A 16089-nucleotide genomic window follows, 5' to 3' on the forward strand; every position below is an offset into this window, starting at 1 on the left:
GAACATACAGAAACCCGTGTACAAGACTTACATTCTAGTATCAAAAACTACACAAAGTCATCTGCTGCGTTCACCATAAAATGTGAAAATGGGAAAATGTTTGCGAGCTAGCAACATTCCGCGCGTGTAAATTGAGACGTACGCGGGGCGTTTCCACTGTTTTCGGTGCAATGCTTACAATAATGGCTGAATGAGGATGGTATGTTATTCATTCAACGACTGCAGGTATCAACTCGAAGGAAATAAATCATTAAAGTACCTATAGCTGGTACGCGTATATACAATCGCTACTGTACGGTGTATCAATGGATGGCTGAAATATAAGGTAAAAGGCGCACGGAAATGAATCTAGGTCCATTTAAACTCGTTGTCAGCTGTTAAAGTGCTAATGGCAAGGTGCATAATGCTAACCCGCTGTGCGGATTCAAATGGGAATCTGTAAGGAAATAACCCGTATATATTATTCCGTTTATGTCTCTCAAGCACATAGCTCGCTCTTTAATGTCTTGTAACATATATACGGACATCTTATGCGTACTAATTACTAGCAATCTGGTCGGTATCGGAGTAACTTTTATCGGGCGTACAGAATTGTTTTATTCTCGAGCTCTGTTCTGCAAACTTTTTTGTAGACTTCTTCTTCTTCTTCTTTGTCGTAACACTCTTGCCAGAGTGGTCGTGGTCATCACGGTGGGACATTGTTTGTGGCAGTTGTTACTCGCCTCACGATCATTCGCCACTTCTCCCTGTTTGCAGATAGTCTGGTACACTCATGCAAGGGACCTGAATATTTGATTTGATCGGTCCATCGCATGGGTGACCTACCGCGTGCTCTAGTGCCTTCTACCTTGCCCTGCACAATAAGGCGTTCTATGGAGTTGCTGTCTTTCCGAGAGACGTGACCGAAGAATTTTAATATGCGGCTATGCACTAATGTTGAGAGACGTTGCTTGATGTCCAGTTCTCGGATAATGGAAATATTGGTGCGAAATTCATTCCATGACACTCCAAGCATACGTCTCCAACACCACATCTCTAAAGCATCAATTTTCCTCTTCTCGAGCTCTCGCAAAGTCCACGTCTCCGCGGCGTATAAAAATATGGGGAAAACAAGTGTTTGTACAAGCCGGATCTTAGTGAGTGAGTTTTGTAGACTGGTCCACTATAAAGTAACTTGCTTAGTCATATTAATATTATAAATGAGCCTTTATTCATAAAGAGCCAAGCCGCAATCAGACAGCTTTGAAATTTGGTACCCATGCTATGGAAAATGGCATGTACTTTCTAATACCCGATCTCTTACAGTTTCCTGTGGTGAGATTAAAAATTGTTAGCGAGCGCACGGGAATAAATACCTTAATCCACGCGAAGTCTCGGGTATTAGCTAGTATACTAATACAAGTAGATTTACGTGTCCCTTCATTAATTTGGATATAAAGTTTTTGTAATTCTCTTCAACATGGATTATTGTTGCAGCTATTTCCACCGAATCAATGGCTTCGCGGTAGAGCAGCGGGCCCCGGCGCAAACACAGGTGGATGCCAACGACGTGCCAGTTGGTGGACTGTTTGCAAAGCTGGCCAAGCAACAGGGTGGCCCGCCACGGCTGCCCGCCTTTCCAGTCATGCTTGACATGAGCTCAACCAAGGTAAGACTACTGAATTCGCGAAACTATACTATAATAAAAATCGGTTGAACATAATATTAGTGAAGTGTAAGGGTATAAATGTGGTATAATACCATATTTATACCTTATGATTAACATTTATGATAAGACACCGAAAGGCAACAAAATACCAACTCACTCAATTCATGAACATTGGTTGTGAATCTCTTATCAATTATCTATTTATTAATTAAATAATAATAATTAGCGCATATATGAATTTATTATTATCAAAATTTTAATTATTTATCCAGTTTAAAAAATTACTGTAACAATAACTTATTTTTTATCAGTCACAGGTTTATTATTAAAAAGTATTTTTTTATAGAATATAGACAATAAATACACTACGACAATACACACATCGCCGTGTAACCCCAAAGTAAGCTCAGCTTGTGTTACGGGTGCTATGATGACTGATTAATATTTTTTTTATAAATAAAATATATAAATACTTATAAAATACATATAAACATCCAGACACTGAAAAACATTCCCGTTAACACAAACATTTTTCATTTGTGGGAATCAAACCCACTGCCTTTGACTCAGAAAGCAGGATCGCTGCCCACTGCGCCAATCGGCCGTCAAATAATGCTAACATGTTTAATACGCCGAAGGGATGTCGAGTATTAAAGTTAAATGTATTAAGCGACTTAGTTGCTCTTATGATGAAATCATAATATTAGCCCGAGCCTCTTAAAAACATTAAGATTTAAAACGTTGTTTAACAATATCCGTTCGTTACCCGTGTACATTACTAAGTTTAATCAGGTGTGCTCAACATTTTTAGCCACAAAAATTCAAAGATTAAGAGTATAAAAAAATGGGACAGCACTCAGCAAAAGCGAAATTCACAGCGCAATTCAAGCATCATTCATAATATGTCAATGATCGCTCAATTTTTGAATTCTATGCCCAATCCAATTTGCTTGTTTCCTTGCGACTAGCTTGATATCGTCTGTCCGCCATGTAACCTATTAGGTAATGCAGAATTTTCTATGAGGAATCATCAACTCTAATCAATTTCCACATTGGGACAATAGCAATTGATAAAAAAAAAACCCATACCATCATCAAAGCAGCGTAACGGGTCTACGCTCTTATCTCATCGTATATGCAACGGATGGTTAAATATGTTCAGTAGTGGGAAACAGGCTGAGTATAATGTCGATATATATATAAATCGAATGGGAACACAAGACAAAACTATACTAAGAAAAAAAAAGTGTTGCGCACATCTGATTCCAAGCAATGCCACTGCCCCTATGAAATCATTTACGGTCAGCTGCCTCCTCATTTCATAAGCTCGCCTTTTAAAATTCATTAATATTATTTTTAAATGCATTATTTATTCAGTGCTCACTGACCTTCCCGCTTTAATTATACACCGGTGGCCCGTTTCATAGTTCACGGCGGTGATTAAAATGTCTTGGGCATCGTACAATTCTAGTCCGCTATCTCCGTAAGGGATCTTCAAGCTACACATTTATTAGGGTACCGCGTAATATTTTTATGAAGCGGCGATAGCGCATTGGGTAGACAAGTTCGACTCACTTTCGGGAGACCGAGTTCGAATCCCAGCACGCAACTCTAACTTTTTTGAGTTATGGGCGTTTTAAGTAATTAAAATATCACTGGTTTCAACGGTGAAGGAAAACATCGTGAGGTAACCTGCATGAGGATTTTCCCATAATGTTTTGAAAGGCGTGTGATCGCCAGCACGCTACGCAATCAGAAGCTACGCACTGGGCCAGTGTGGTGGACTATGGCCTTAACTCCATCTCAATATGGGAGGAGACCCGTGACCTGTAGTAGGTCGGTAATGGGTTGATATGACGAATTTTACTTTGAAGTTACAGACAGACATACTACGCATGCAAAGTGCCTGTGACTTGGATTTTAAAAAGTTGACTTGACTTTATTTAAAAGTTTCAGAACAAAACAAACTCCGATGTTACCGCTAAAACTTGTACTTGACCACTTTCGGAATATTTATTGCCCCCTTTCAGAATCATAACGCGCGATGAGCACGCTTCCCCCACAGCAATAATTGCGGCAATTAAATCTGATAACCGCACGCGACCTTTACACTTCCACCGCACATCGCCAGCTAAAGCACAGATAAGATGGAGAGAGTGTTAATTGGCCGGCGTTCGTTACCGTCGGTGCGCGCGCACAATCGGCTGGGTAATAGTGGTACTCCGCCCCCGACCACCGAACCGTCTCTACAAGTGGCACCAAGTGTAACGCACTTTTAGAGACTTTCCGTTCCGTGGTTTTTTTTCTTTTTAAGCTCCACTACAAATTACACCTTGACTGCAGTCTTACCTGTTGGTAAGTTACGATGCTGTGTAAGATAGTAATGTGCTAATATGTAAGGAATATGGCATACCACCAAACCGTCTCTTAAGTGGCACCGTGTGTAACGCACTTTTAGAGACTTTCCGTTCCGTCTTATGTATTTTCTTTTTAAGCTCCACTACAAATTAGTCCTTGACTGCAATCTCACCTAACGGTAAGAGATGTTGCTAACTTAGATGGTAACGGGCTAACCTGGTAGGAGTGTGGCAGTTATAGTAAACCCATACCACCGAACCGTCTCTACAAGTGGCACCAAGTGTGACGCACTTTTAGAGACTTTCCGAGACGACTTTGGAGTTAAATTAATGTATTTTAGACGGTACGTTTAAAATACATTAATTTAACTCTACTAGTAATTAGTCCTGCAATCTTACCTTTTGGTAAGGGATGATGCTGTCTAAGATGATAACAGGCTTTTAGGTTAGGAGTATGGCAGTTGCAGTAAAAGCATTCCCCTAGTCGGTTTCTACGCGACATAATATGACATGCAGGGTGATAACCGTACCGTACATCTGGTGCATTCAATGTATTCCATAAAAAATTATGAGCCTGGCAACACTAATACGGAGTCTCAGCTAAACGAACTGGAGCTGCACTAATTGGCGTAGGCACGCGCCGCGCATGCGCCCGCGACACGCCACTCGCCACTCGCCACTCGCCATTGGTGGCGTGTGAAATCGAACCACGTTTTTTTTAAATCTGCATAAATTGAATCTAGAGCTACACGCGAATATCGACATATAAACTTTTTTGACGTATGAAAATATAAAAAGCTTTCTTAGTTAAAGAAACTTTTATTATTTTATTATTTACAATGCGTCTTTCTTCCTATCGTAGCCGTAGTACTTTATAAATTAAGCCAACTGAATCTAGACGTACACGCGAATATCGACATATAAACTTGTATGACGAATGAAATAAAAAGCTTTCTAAGTAAAAGGAACTTTTTTTATTAATTATGTACATTGCGTCTCTCTTGCCATCGTAGCCATAGTAAAAGCCGCGGTTCTTCCCCACCGATGTTTTGATATCGAGATGTGCAATGATTTTTGCCAGTCTGCATTATCATGTACGACTTGTAATCCAGAGTCTATAACAGTACACCGATGGACTAAAATCCTCTCCCGATGAGAGGGTTGGCCCATAATCACAACTGTGGGAGCCAGAAGTGCAGGGCTAGCGGCAACTGTATTCTAATCTGTCACAAAGCACAGAATTACGAACTTACAGAATCCTTACTCAGCCATTATTGTATGCAGTGCATTGTGTCCAAGAACAGTGGAATCATCCCGCACACGTCTCACTTTACACCCGCGGAATGTTGCTAGCTCACAAACTTTTTCTCATATTCCCATTTTATTGTTAACGTTTAGAACATTAGAGGTAAAATAATTACGTTCAACTGCTTAATGTTATGAAGTGACTAAACGTTTGTTCGAGAAACTACTCTAAAGTGGAGTGATTTTCGATGCTTCAATATTAGTCGTGAACACGGAATTTCTATGTTCTTAATTATGTACGTTCCAACCAACCAAAAAAATCCTAGACGTATATATCGATCAAAGTAAATAAATTGCTAAAAATGTCCTGTATAGCGAATAAAACAGGTATTACAGTACCTATCAGACCCTACCAAAGAACTTAGGTATATTTCATGCGTGCGCGCAGCGTCCATTAATCTCAAGCTTCTACAGTTCCGTGCGCGCTCCCGTTCCACTCCAACAGGTGAAAATAAATTTAAACCGACTATTTATAGTGTAACGCCACAAAGAGAAATGTAACAAATCATGTTAATATCGCGAACAAGTGTCAGATCCGAGTGCGATAGGCCCTTTAGAAAGTAAACAGTATTGTAGTGCACTGATAGATCACGCTCTAAATTAAACAGATGGTAACCACAAGTAGGTATAATCTATACTCATAATCCCTACTAATATTATAAATGTGAATGTAAGTTTGTTTGTTACGCTTTCACGCGAAAACTACCTAACCGATCTTCATGAAACTCTTTATACATATTCCTAGATGTATTAGAAATAATATAGTATACTTATCATTGAAAAAAAAATGTTCTTGTGAATAAATCTAAAAATCTCATATGTGTATACTATGTGCTACATAGTAGTACGCTGCCTCACAAAATTAGGCGGGCGAAGCCGCAGGGCACATCTAGTTACTAATGTAATAAACTTGAAAGTGTGTTTCTTCGTTTGTCGTTCCTTACCGCCCAAACTGAGTAACCAATCAACTTGATTTATGGCATAACTTTTGTCGAATAATAAAAAAATGAAAAGTAGTGTCGGATAAAACGTGTTTTATCCCAGGAAATGAAACGGTTTCTATGGGATTTGGAAAAAACTGTAATTAAAACGCGAAGCAGATATATTATAAATGCGCAAGTTTTTACGATCTTCCTGGCGCTATGGCTTCATAAGACCGAGGTCGCGGGTTCGGTACCCTGCGGAGGCAATTTGGAATTTTATAATTTATGATTTTACTCTGGTTTCGTCTGGTGGTTTCGGTCGTGGTTAACTACCACCCTAACAACGGCGTGCAACAGCGACAAATTTACGGCGATTTAGCCGATTATGCCGCTACCATCTTGGACTGCGTCATACCATCAGGTTAGATTTCAGTCAAGGGCTAACTTGTACAGGAATTAAAAAAACAATTTACCTACTGCAAATGTTCTCTTAAAATTACCAACTACGTTTAGCCGTATGGGTTGTCTGTGAGTCAGGAAAAAGCCTTTTAGAGATAAAGAAAAGAGGTTTTTCTTTTTTATGACCACAATGTTGCTTTCAAGCTTATTAGCCCCTACATTGTAACGTCACGTGCGGCACACGTACGGGATCAGTATAAATTGCTCGACTTACTTTATTGCGGGCAATTAAAAAGATAGATTGCAATTTGACCCGCGCGCAACCGTGTCGGCTTGGAACGTTATTATGATGAACATCGAGAAGCACGCGTCGGAGACGACTCCTTGCTTCTGAAAGAACATGTTTTGAGGTACAAATATCATTCATTGATTATTTCGTTCATTCATTCATTCATTCATTCATTCATATAAGACTTCCAGTAACAAACACGACGCCAGAATAACGTTTATTTGTCAGTTTACTGTGTGATCAGTATCTTAAATAATGATCATGAGTTTTCCTTTTGCTTCGAAATCACGTTAGTTACCTAACTTTTCAAATGATGATAACAAGTTACCTATAGGCTTTAAAACACTAACCTACACTGATAAATTGATTATCCAATGCTTACCAGCATTCTTCATGAAGAGAAAATTTAAATATACGTCAATAGAAAACAGTCAGGAATACTTGTAGTAGACATTATAAATAACTTCAGCGTAAGTATTTTGGAATATAAATCGCATGGTATAAATCTAGCACAGATAGATGATACATATAGCTCAGCTAACTTAAGGTTAACGTACATAATAGATAATAGAAAAAAATTACAATTCATGCATACGTCTGTACCTATAACACAATTAATATTATGCTTCGAAAAACGTTTGAAAAACATTGGAAAATCGCAATCGTGTTGTGATGAAAGTTTTTCTTAAACTGTGGTAATTTCAACTTTATCGCAAAATATTTATGTATCTTGGACCCGATGGTCCGGTGTTTATGCGTTGTAGAAAGTTTGATATAACTTCTCCCCTCAAGGGGAACCTGGTTATTCGCCTCAGAACGCTATTATGATGAATGTACGCGACTTGTGAGTGCTCTCGATCAGATAATAAGCCCTGTTTGCTTTTTGCCGCATAAAAAGCAATAGGCTTTAATCAGAAGTTACTCTCTTAGAGCCCCCGCAAACTGTCAGACTTTCAGACACCCAGTACGGCTAGTATGGCCAGGAGACAATTATATCCCCGGGAAAAGGATAAAAAAATTATCTTCTCCCACAGCTTTATCAACTCTCAGAACACTGGCACACAAGTGGAAATAATATCCAAATAATATATGTGTAATAATAAACGGGGGTAAACTTCTCCTATTCCCTGTTCTCGTACTTTAGAAGATGGACACGTAAATTAATTAAACCTGTTAGTTGAACCAGTGAGAGCGGCATAGCATGCAACTCGACCGGACAGAAAATCCGTAGTTTGCGGGAGCGCTTACCGTTCTCAAGGCTTCTTGGGAATACTTCAAAATTTGCTTGTGAGCTATGATTGTTTCCAAATGATGGCTTTATCGAAAAATGACTATACATAATACAAAATGAATAATCAAATAACCTTTTTATATGCAGTGAAGCAGTCCACGTCGATAATAATAAATAGTAAATTTATCGATACATACAAAGTTAATCTAGAACAATGCGTTTGTAATATATAAAAATAAATAAATTTCAATATTTATAGTGACGAAACTATAGAATTCTAGTAAATGCACATAAAAAAACAAAAATACGTTTTGTAATTTTATTTTCTGTTTATCGGGCAGGTAAAATAATAACACATGAGGATTTTGAAAAGGTTGTTTGTAAAGGTCTCATATATTTATAGACATTTTGACATGGGTGAAATGTGGTTGAAAGACTCCATGTGATTCTAGTGACCATGTCCTAGTCAAAAACTATATGTTCAAAAAACTGCTCATATGGATAGGCGCGTTTATTGAACAGAACCTGATGATAAACTGAAAATTTAAGTTTACCTATGTTAAAACGTTCGATATTAAAGTCAAAGTCAAATATTTCTTTACTCAAATAGTCCTATAGAAATCACTTTGTGAGTTTTTTTCCAAAATTTGTACACGGTAGTGAAATGATGGTGTATGTTAAACTTAAAACAAAAGCTACCACGGTTGCAGCCGCGCTAAGAGGAAGCCAATATCTAACCTAGCCGGTTCTTCTCTATTATTACACTATATATATGTATTGATAGTCCTGCTTTTTTAGTATTATTATTACAAAGAGGTCGTTACCTATTAACCCGCATTTTGTCCATAGACATTGCTGGCGATATCCAGAGTCGGCCGCGGAGGACGATCGCGACGCAAACGTGTCACAGGCACTACAACAGAACACTCTCCGTTAGATCTCTCTGCAGCAGGAGAGAGTGCAGCCAAACGCGCCAGACTCTCTGCCAGTCCAAGCACGAGGAGTGATGGCGATGAAAGGGCCTCTAATGAAGGTAGGTTGCTTGAAAAGGTCTCATATATTTACATGCATTTTAAAATATTTTTAAAGGTGTATTTTTTCTCTAGATTTAAAATTAGTTTGATGACTTAGCGCAGTGACGAGCGAAATGATGTCATAAGTGGAAAGTCGTGGCTAAAGGAAATTATGTATATTCATAAGTTTTTAAATTTCCCTGGCCTTTCTTGGCGGGACTTTACCGACAAAGACTCGCTGCCAATCGATTTAGCGTACAATCCAATTTGGGATATTTGATTTAACATATATTACATACTCCTGACATCTTAACTGCATCATCACCCCACCCATAGATACTGCAAGTTAAAGGGTAATTTTTAGTGGAATAAAAAAAAGCTTCACATACACGTCGATTGTCGATTGATACAGAAACCTCTCCGTTAGATCTTTCCGCAGTAACCTTCTGCGGGTCTTGAAGACGGTATTAAAATTAATAAGTATACGATATTAAATCTTATTTATTTATAATGACAAGAAAACACTGCGCTATATATTGTCAATAAGTAACTTATAATAAACTTTGTTATTACTTAAATAAATACCTATTCAGTAAAACACAGAACAACAATTACAATTTCGTAAGAATTAATTAAAAATAATTTTCGTAATTAATAATTTCTAGAAGAAAATGCAATACGCAGTTGCCTAAGTAATAATAAAAAAATAATAATTGTTACAGTATCATAATTGGAATCAGTCGGTGTGCCGTTAATTCTTACCGTTCAAGCTTACGTTCATTAAATTTTGTAAAATATCTGCTTGTTGCGCGAGATGAGTGGATACGGTATAATATAACAGTAACTCAACGTTAGCTGTTTCACCCCCGTCTGTAGGTACAAGTCATATACAAAGAACTTAAACAAACACAGATGACTTTCATTCATTACCTTAGGAGCCTAGCAAACGAAGTGACGTCGGACGCGGTGGGTCGGGGTAAACTTTGTAGAATATCGTATGCAGATTACATAAAAATCTCCAGATAGGCATTGTAAGAGTTGTAAAAAGCCTACCCTTAAGTTTTTATAACTTTTTTACACTGGATTAATAAAACTCATTTTATATCATCTGCATACCATCTATTCACGCCACTGCTACTATTTTACTAATCAGACTACAATCGCTTATAACAGTGTTATTGTTGACGTTTTTTGTCAGAATTATAATACATACTTATTTTTAGGTCGCTAAGATATGTCACATAAATAGTGATTTAAAAGTAGTATTTTCGAACTATATCGAGTGTCTAAACAAAACGTGATATGGCATTATATAATACAACTGTAATATTTTCACACGATTAAATAAAAGTCCACAAAGTAATAAAGAACCATAAACTTCAATAAAATCTAGTGAGATGAATAAAACCAAAAGCCGAAAAACCTTTTGAATTGAATTAAATTTAATTAATTTGAATGCATTGATATACTCTTTTTTTTTTCTTTTTGAACATTTACATAAATATACTTCCTAAAAAAAATAAGAAATTAATTGGTTGAAATTTTAGTAATTGGAACTAAATAATAAACCTGTTTTCCAGACCGAAGTGAGAATCGCGAGTGTCTATGCGCGGAAGCACGGGCAAGACTCTCCGCATGGTGTGTGGACGAAGTTTGCGATTTCGTCAGCTCCATAGACATCTGTGCCGAGTACGCGTCGGTAAGTTGAAAGTTCTATTAATTTCTCCCGATCTTTTGCTTAGACTTACACTGGAATTCATAGTCAAGATAGGGGCTCCCTTAGGGGATGATTCAGGCACCATGTGGCAAATTGACCTTTATTAATTTAATCGACGAAAGGAACCTACATTTTGCCATAATATGGTTGATGCTGAAAGCTGGCTGCCCAAATTTGGACAAACAAGTTCTCAAACATTCTCTTACCTAGACCTTTCCTTGAAATATATAATTTTATGTGTGTATGAAATTATTAAGTTAAATGATTCTCTAGCGATTGTCTCTGATAAACAAGGAAAATTCTACATTACAAATATATAGCTTCTACATAAATGTGGAATGTTACATTTTGGGAGACTGTTCACCTCTTTTCTACGAATACTAGTGTTAGATTGATCAATAAACTGATATTAGATACAGCATCTAAAAATAAACTATCTCTAATAGCTACTTAGTACGCTAGCTGATATCCTCCTTTGTGATTGTAACAGCCTCACTGAAGGGGTGTACAAGCCCAGGTCTCGGGAACACCTGCACGGCTAGCATGGATAAAAATGATTTCTTCCGATTATATACCCTGAATAGAGATCAAAATCAACTTGTCCACCTGACAAAGAACGCCATTGAATAGCAAAAGTTTATCCCCGTTTATTTCACGTACCAATATTATTTGTATTTTATTTCCTCAGTTAATATAGCTAAGAGGAGTAAAATGTCTGCTGCCCATTCTAGCCTTGCTGCCTATGCAAGCCGAGATAGGGGACGGGGGATAAAAGCTACATAGATAATTTATTATATCGGCACAACAACCGTTTCACTAAACCTACTACAAAACTTTAACTGTCACTTCAGGCTTTGTGCAGACGTTGTACTTATGATTCATTTACGCACATTTTTCTCTTGCCGTTTATGATAGTGTTGTATCTAAGTATGATTTGATCGATGCTTATACATCTATTGGACAGCCATTTTGGTTTTGTGTTCACATTTCTTGCGGCGGGTAATCAACTAAAAGGTACGAAAATATTTAACTGTTAATAAATCACGCAACATTAATTGAGTCTTAATGTTAAGTTACCTAAAACATGGCTCATAAATATAATGAGCAACTAATAAATAGTATCGGCGATTTAGCAGTCGTGGTATATCGCACAAATCAAATTAACTTAATAGCTTGCGATCAGAGAAACAGATCTTCGGGAATGTACCCTCTACGCAAGTTTCGCTCAAACTTTACAATGAATAATTGTTAACATTATTAAGTTGAGGTATATCGTCAACCTATGCCAAACCTACGATAAAATCGAACTCTGGGCCTCATGCTAAAAGATCACATACACCGCTACGCTGTTAAGGTCACCATATCGTAAATAACACTGACTCAAAAAATTAAGAAATTCATTCAATTCTGATGCAACTATAATTAAAATTTAATCTACGCTCCTCGGTTGAAGTGATTAACAAATTACATATTATTATTACCGTTATTAATTGTTAACACATCCGCACTGAGGATTTGAGTCGAAGTGAAAGGATTGCGGCGCGTGCGCAACAAACAATCATCAAGTACTTATTAAATTACTTGTGCTTTAATTTAATTAAGTTAATTAACTAACAACTCGACGCTTCCGTTACGCAAACTAAAAGGTTTACATTCTCGCATGGATATCTAACGATCACCCGGGCAGCAGCGTCCTATGTTCTACTACTACCATTTACTGCGAGCACCAATCCGTCTGCCCAGCGTGGTGATTATTGGCAAACCCTCCCGTTAAGACGCTACTGAAAACAAGCGCCCTCTATATGCAATATTCCAGAGATCCACAACGCATCGCTAATTAGTTGGCTTTAAAGCGTCATAGCTCAAATTTGTGGAGTTACGCGCTCTTCATCGCCACGCATCGTACAACTAACTCGTCTTGCTTAGTTAGGTATCTTCGCGCGCAAGGTGCAACACATGTTTACTAATCTATTATTTTTCATATCTATAGTCAATGTTATGATCTCAAGAAAATGCTTACAAAGTTTATAAGGTTGCCTTTTTGTGTTTAGCCTGGCTCCACTGCTAGGGCAGCATTTGCCTAAATACCAATTTTTTTGGTTTTTGAAGCTATACATCTTTTGGCGCGTTAGGGAAAAATGGTGAGAGTAAATTTTTACGATGCGCGCGCACACCGTCACAAAATATCGACACCATGAAGTTAGCTATAGTCAACATTTTAGTTTTTCTAAAAAAGTTTTGACGGTTGACTTTCAATAATTTTAACAATAACTTTTTTTCTATTTTTAGTGTCGTTTTTTCTACAAACGTAGAATAAGACAAAAGATAAAATTTTTGTCTTGTTACGCTAAAGTATAACTTCTAACTCGTGTACATAACACACACAGACGTTTTTTTTCTTTTATAGCTCTAAGTAGGATGTTGATTCTTCTCTCATACAGATTCACACACGCATCTACGGGTCAATAGCAGATATACTTTCAGATAATCTGCAGATTAAATTATTTTATTGCATGGATAGCAAAACTAGTTGAAAAGGAAACAGCGAATGCAATAATAAAACGTATTAGGATCGTTCCGTACAGCCTCTTCAGAGGTCTTCAAGCTATTTTATTTGACGTCTGACCCCACTTACATTAGCTTAACGTCGTGTATATTAGGCTGGGGCTGCATGAATCTGTTCCCAAAGCTCTGGTTTTTTTTCCGTAAGGTTATGTGATCACGGATGATGCAGTGTAAGATGGAAACGGGCTCACCTGTTAGGGGTATGGTAGTTATATCAAACCCATACACGCGCAGTGGCGTGCATTGAGGGTATACACAGGGTAAGCGGATGATATAATATGAAGAAAATCTCCAGTATGAGTTATAAAAAACTTTATGATAGGCCTTGTACGAGTTATAAAAGCCTACCCTTAAGTATTTAAAACTCGTACTGGAGATTTCCTTTATTTAATATCATCTGCATACCCTGTGCATACCCTCTATGCACGCCGCTGCCTCTAATCTGCTTTACGCAGCATTGTTACAAAACGCTTAATTGCTTGGCGGCACGTCTTTTTCGGTCGTGGGGTAATTAGCCTTGGCCGAAGCCTTCCAGACAGACTTGAACTAATCCGGTTATGTGGAATGGTTGTAAACTGCATGCGGTTGCTCGCAACTTGTTCTTTGGGTGTTTCGTTGTTCATATAAAATGTATGGTAAAACCTTAACAGCGAAATTTGTATGTATCAGAAAGTAAACAATCTAGATTCTGGAATGAGTGGGGTAAACCAAAATCCCATCGGTTCCTACACTGTATCTTACTGGATGGCTCAATCGCTTGACGATACGATTTTACCGGTTGTAACTCGGATCGGAATAGAAACGGCTCAGTACAGTCCATACCTTATGATCCTTATAAAACCGATCGAACGGTAGCAAAGAGTTAGCTTAGTTATATATTTATTATTAACACTTATATTTTATGGCCTATTCAGAAACGTCTATGAATATGTAGAAGGACTATACTTTAATTACTACTGGACCGAACTATCCGCTCACTAATTATTAAACAATATTATAACATGAACATTTATAGGATTATCCAATTTGGATGGGTATAATAATACTATATTAGTTTTCTTTATAAATTATGAAAGAATATAAAGTTAAAATTCACCTCCAAACAATATCAATCAGTTCTTGATCACAGTTTCCTTAAATGAATTTCATCGAAATTATATTAAAATCGGTGCAGTGCTTGATCTGAACATAGAAAACCTGTAGTAAGTAATTTTCTTAACCTAACCTTGTTTTTCGTGGGGATACCCTGTGGCCACGGGAAGTCATGGTGGACTCCACACACCTTTGAGAATATTATAAAAATTTGAGAATATTATAAAAATGAATAAATAAAAAATTATGTAGAACTCTCAAGCAAGTAGATTTCCTCACGGTGTTTTTCTTGACCGTAACGCACATAACTTAGAAAAGTTAGACTGGGCTATCACCGCTTGCAATTGAATATAGGATTATATTAATCCCGGGTAAACCAAACAGTTTTTACCGTTACGGGATTTAGAAGCCACCGACAAATGCGGATGGCGTAGTGGACGACAGCTAGATAACAAAAAAGTGAGCCGACCACTAAACTGAAATATTCAAAACAATTCGTTTTTTTTCGTAGACGATCTACGCACTATAAATTGTTTTGAATATTATGTTTGTAACTATGAAATCGCGAACAGAGCTAGTCTCGCAATATAGGTCTTACAACGATTTGATATGCACACAATAATTGGCAGGTGCCCTAAATAAACATAAGCGAGCTTAGAACTACAGGGGTTAAGCAACACACTTTCAGCACAATAACAAGGCACAACGTGATAGCCGCCACCATAATAGTGCCTTAATACTACATTACACAACCGCCATAGCGTCGCATACATTACAAGTAGAAGTGAAGCGTGGGAATCGGATGGGGATTTTAAATATCCATAATATTTGTATAGAACTAACAAGCTAATCACAACTATTTATTTCTTGATACATATTCTTAATTAAATTTTCATTCGTTTCAACGATCAATCTCCTTCGTGCCTTCTCCATCTACAAGACATTGGCGAAGTACGTTGTGCCCAGTTTACACAGACAAAAGCCATAAACAAGAATTGAACTTGAATATTTGTACACCAAAATTGCACAATGAACGGTCTAAGATCGTGTCGTGCCCTGACACTGAATATGCCTTTACGCAAGACGAAATTTTATAAACACTCATACACTGAAAGGCCTTCTAATTGTGGAATGTGTATCCTTTGAGCATACGGCCGTCGAAATCACTGGCGATATTTAAAACCGACCAACTGAAGACGATGTTTAATAGTATTTATTTACTCGTCCCTAAGTATTTATAATATGGTAAAGTATGTATTATTTTTTTTTTTTTCTAAATATTTATTACATATTATATGCACCGGGCATATTAGTATTTGTTTATTCATATTTATGTATTTCATATAATCGCTACTAAGCGATACGCATTTTGAATTCTTCTTCTATTTTTATCACAAATAAAGAGATATAAGAGATGAACAAGTAATAATAATAATAAATTTCATCCACCTCACACTCTCCACGTAGGTCTAGAAACACTAAATATAAATAAGTCTGCACATACACTCCTTCAGAAAGCCGTAATATTAAACACAATATGTCGCCTGTTG

General features: G+C 37.3%; 1 protein-coding gene across 3 annotated transcripts in view; it reads left to right on the forward strand.

The window, feature by feature from the left end:
• LOC120628729 overlaps positions 1-16089 on the forward strand; it is a 261237-nt gene that overhangs the window by 181293 nt on the left and 63855 nt on the right. For all 3 annotated transcript variants that reach the window (XM_039897310.1, XM_039897314.1, XM_039897313.1), the window contains 3 exons: positions 1477-1648; positions 9002-9185; positions 10746-10864. In XM_039897310.1, coding sequence (XP_039753244.1) covers positions 1477-1648; positions 9002-9185; positions 10746-10864 — 475 coding nt within the window. The remainder of the gene's footprint in view (positions 1-1476; positions 1649-9001; positions 9186-10745; positions 10865-16089) is intronic.

This window comes from Pararge aegeria, chromosome 13 (genome assembly GCF_905163445.1).
Source record: "Pararge aegeria chromosome 13, ilParAegt1.1, whole genome shotgun sequence".
In the NCBI taxonomy this organism is placed as follows: Eukaryota; Metazoa; Arthropoda; class Insecta; order Lepidoptera; family Nymphalidae; genus Pararge; species Pararge aegeria.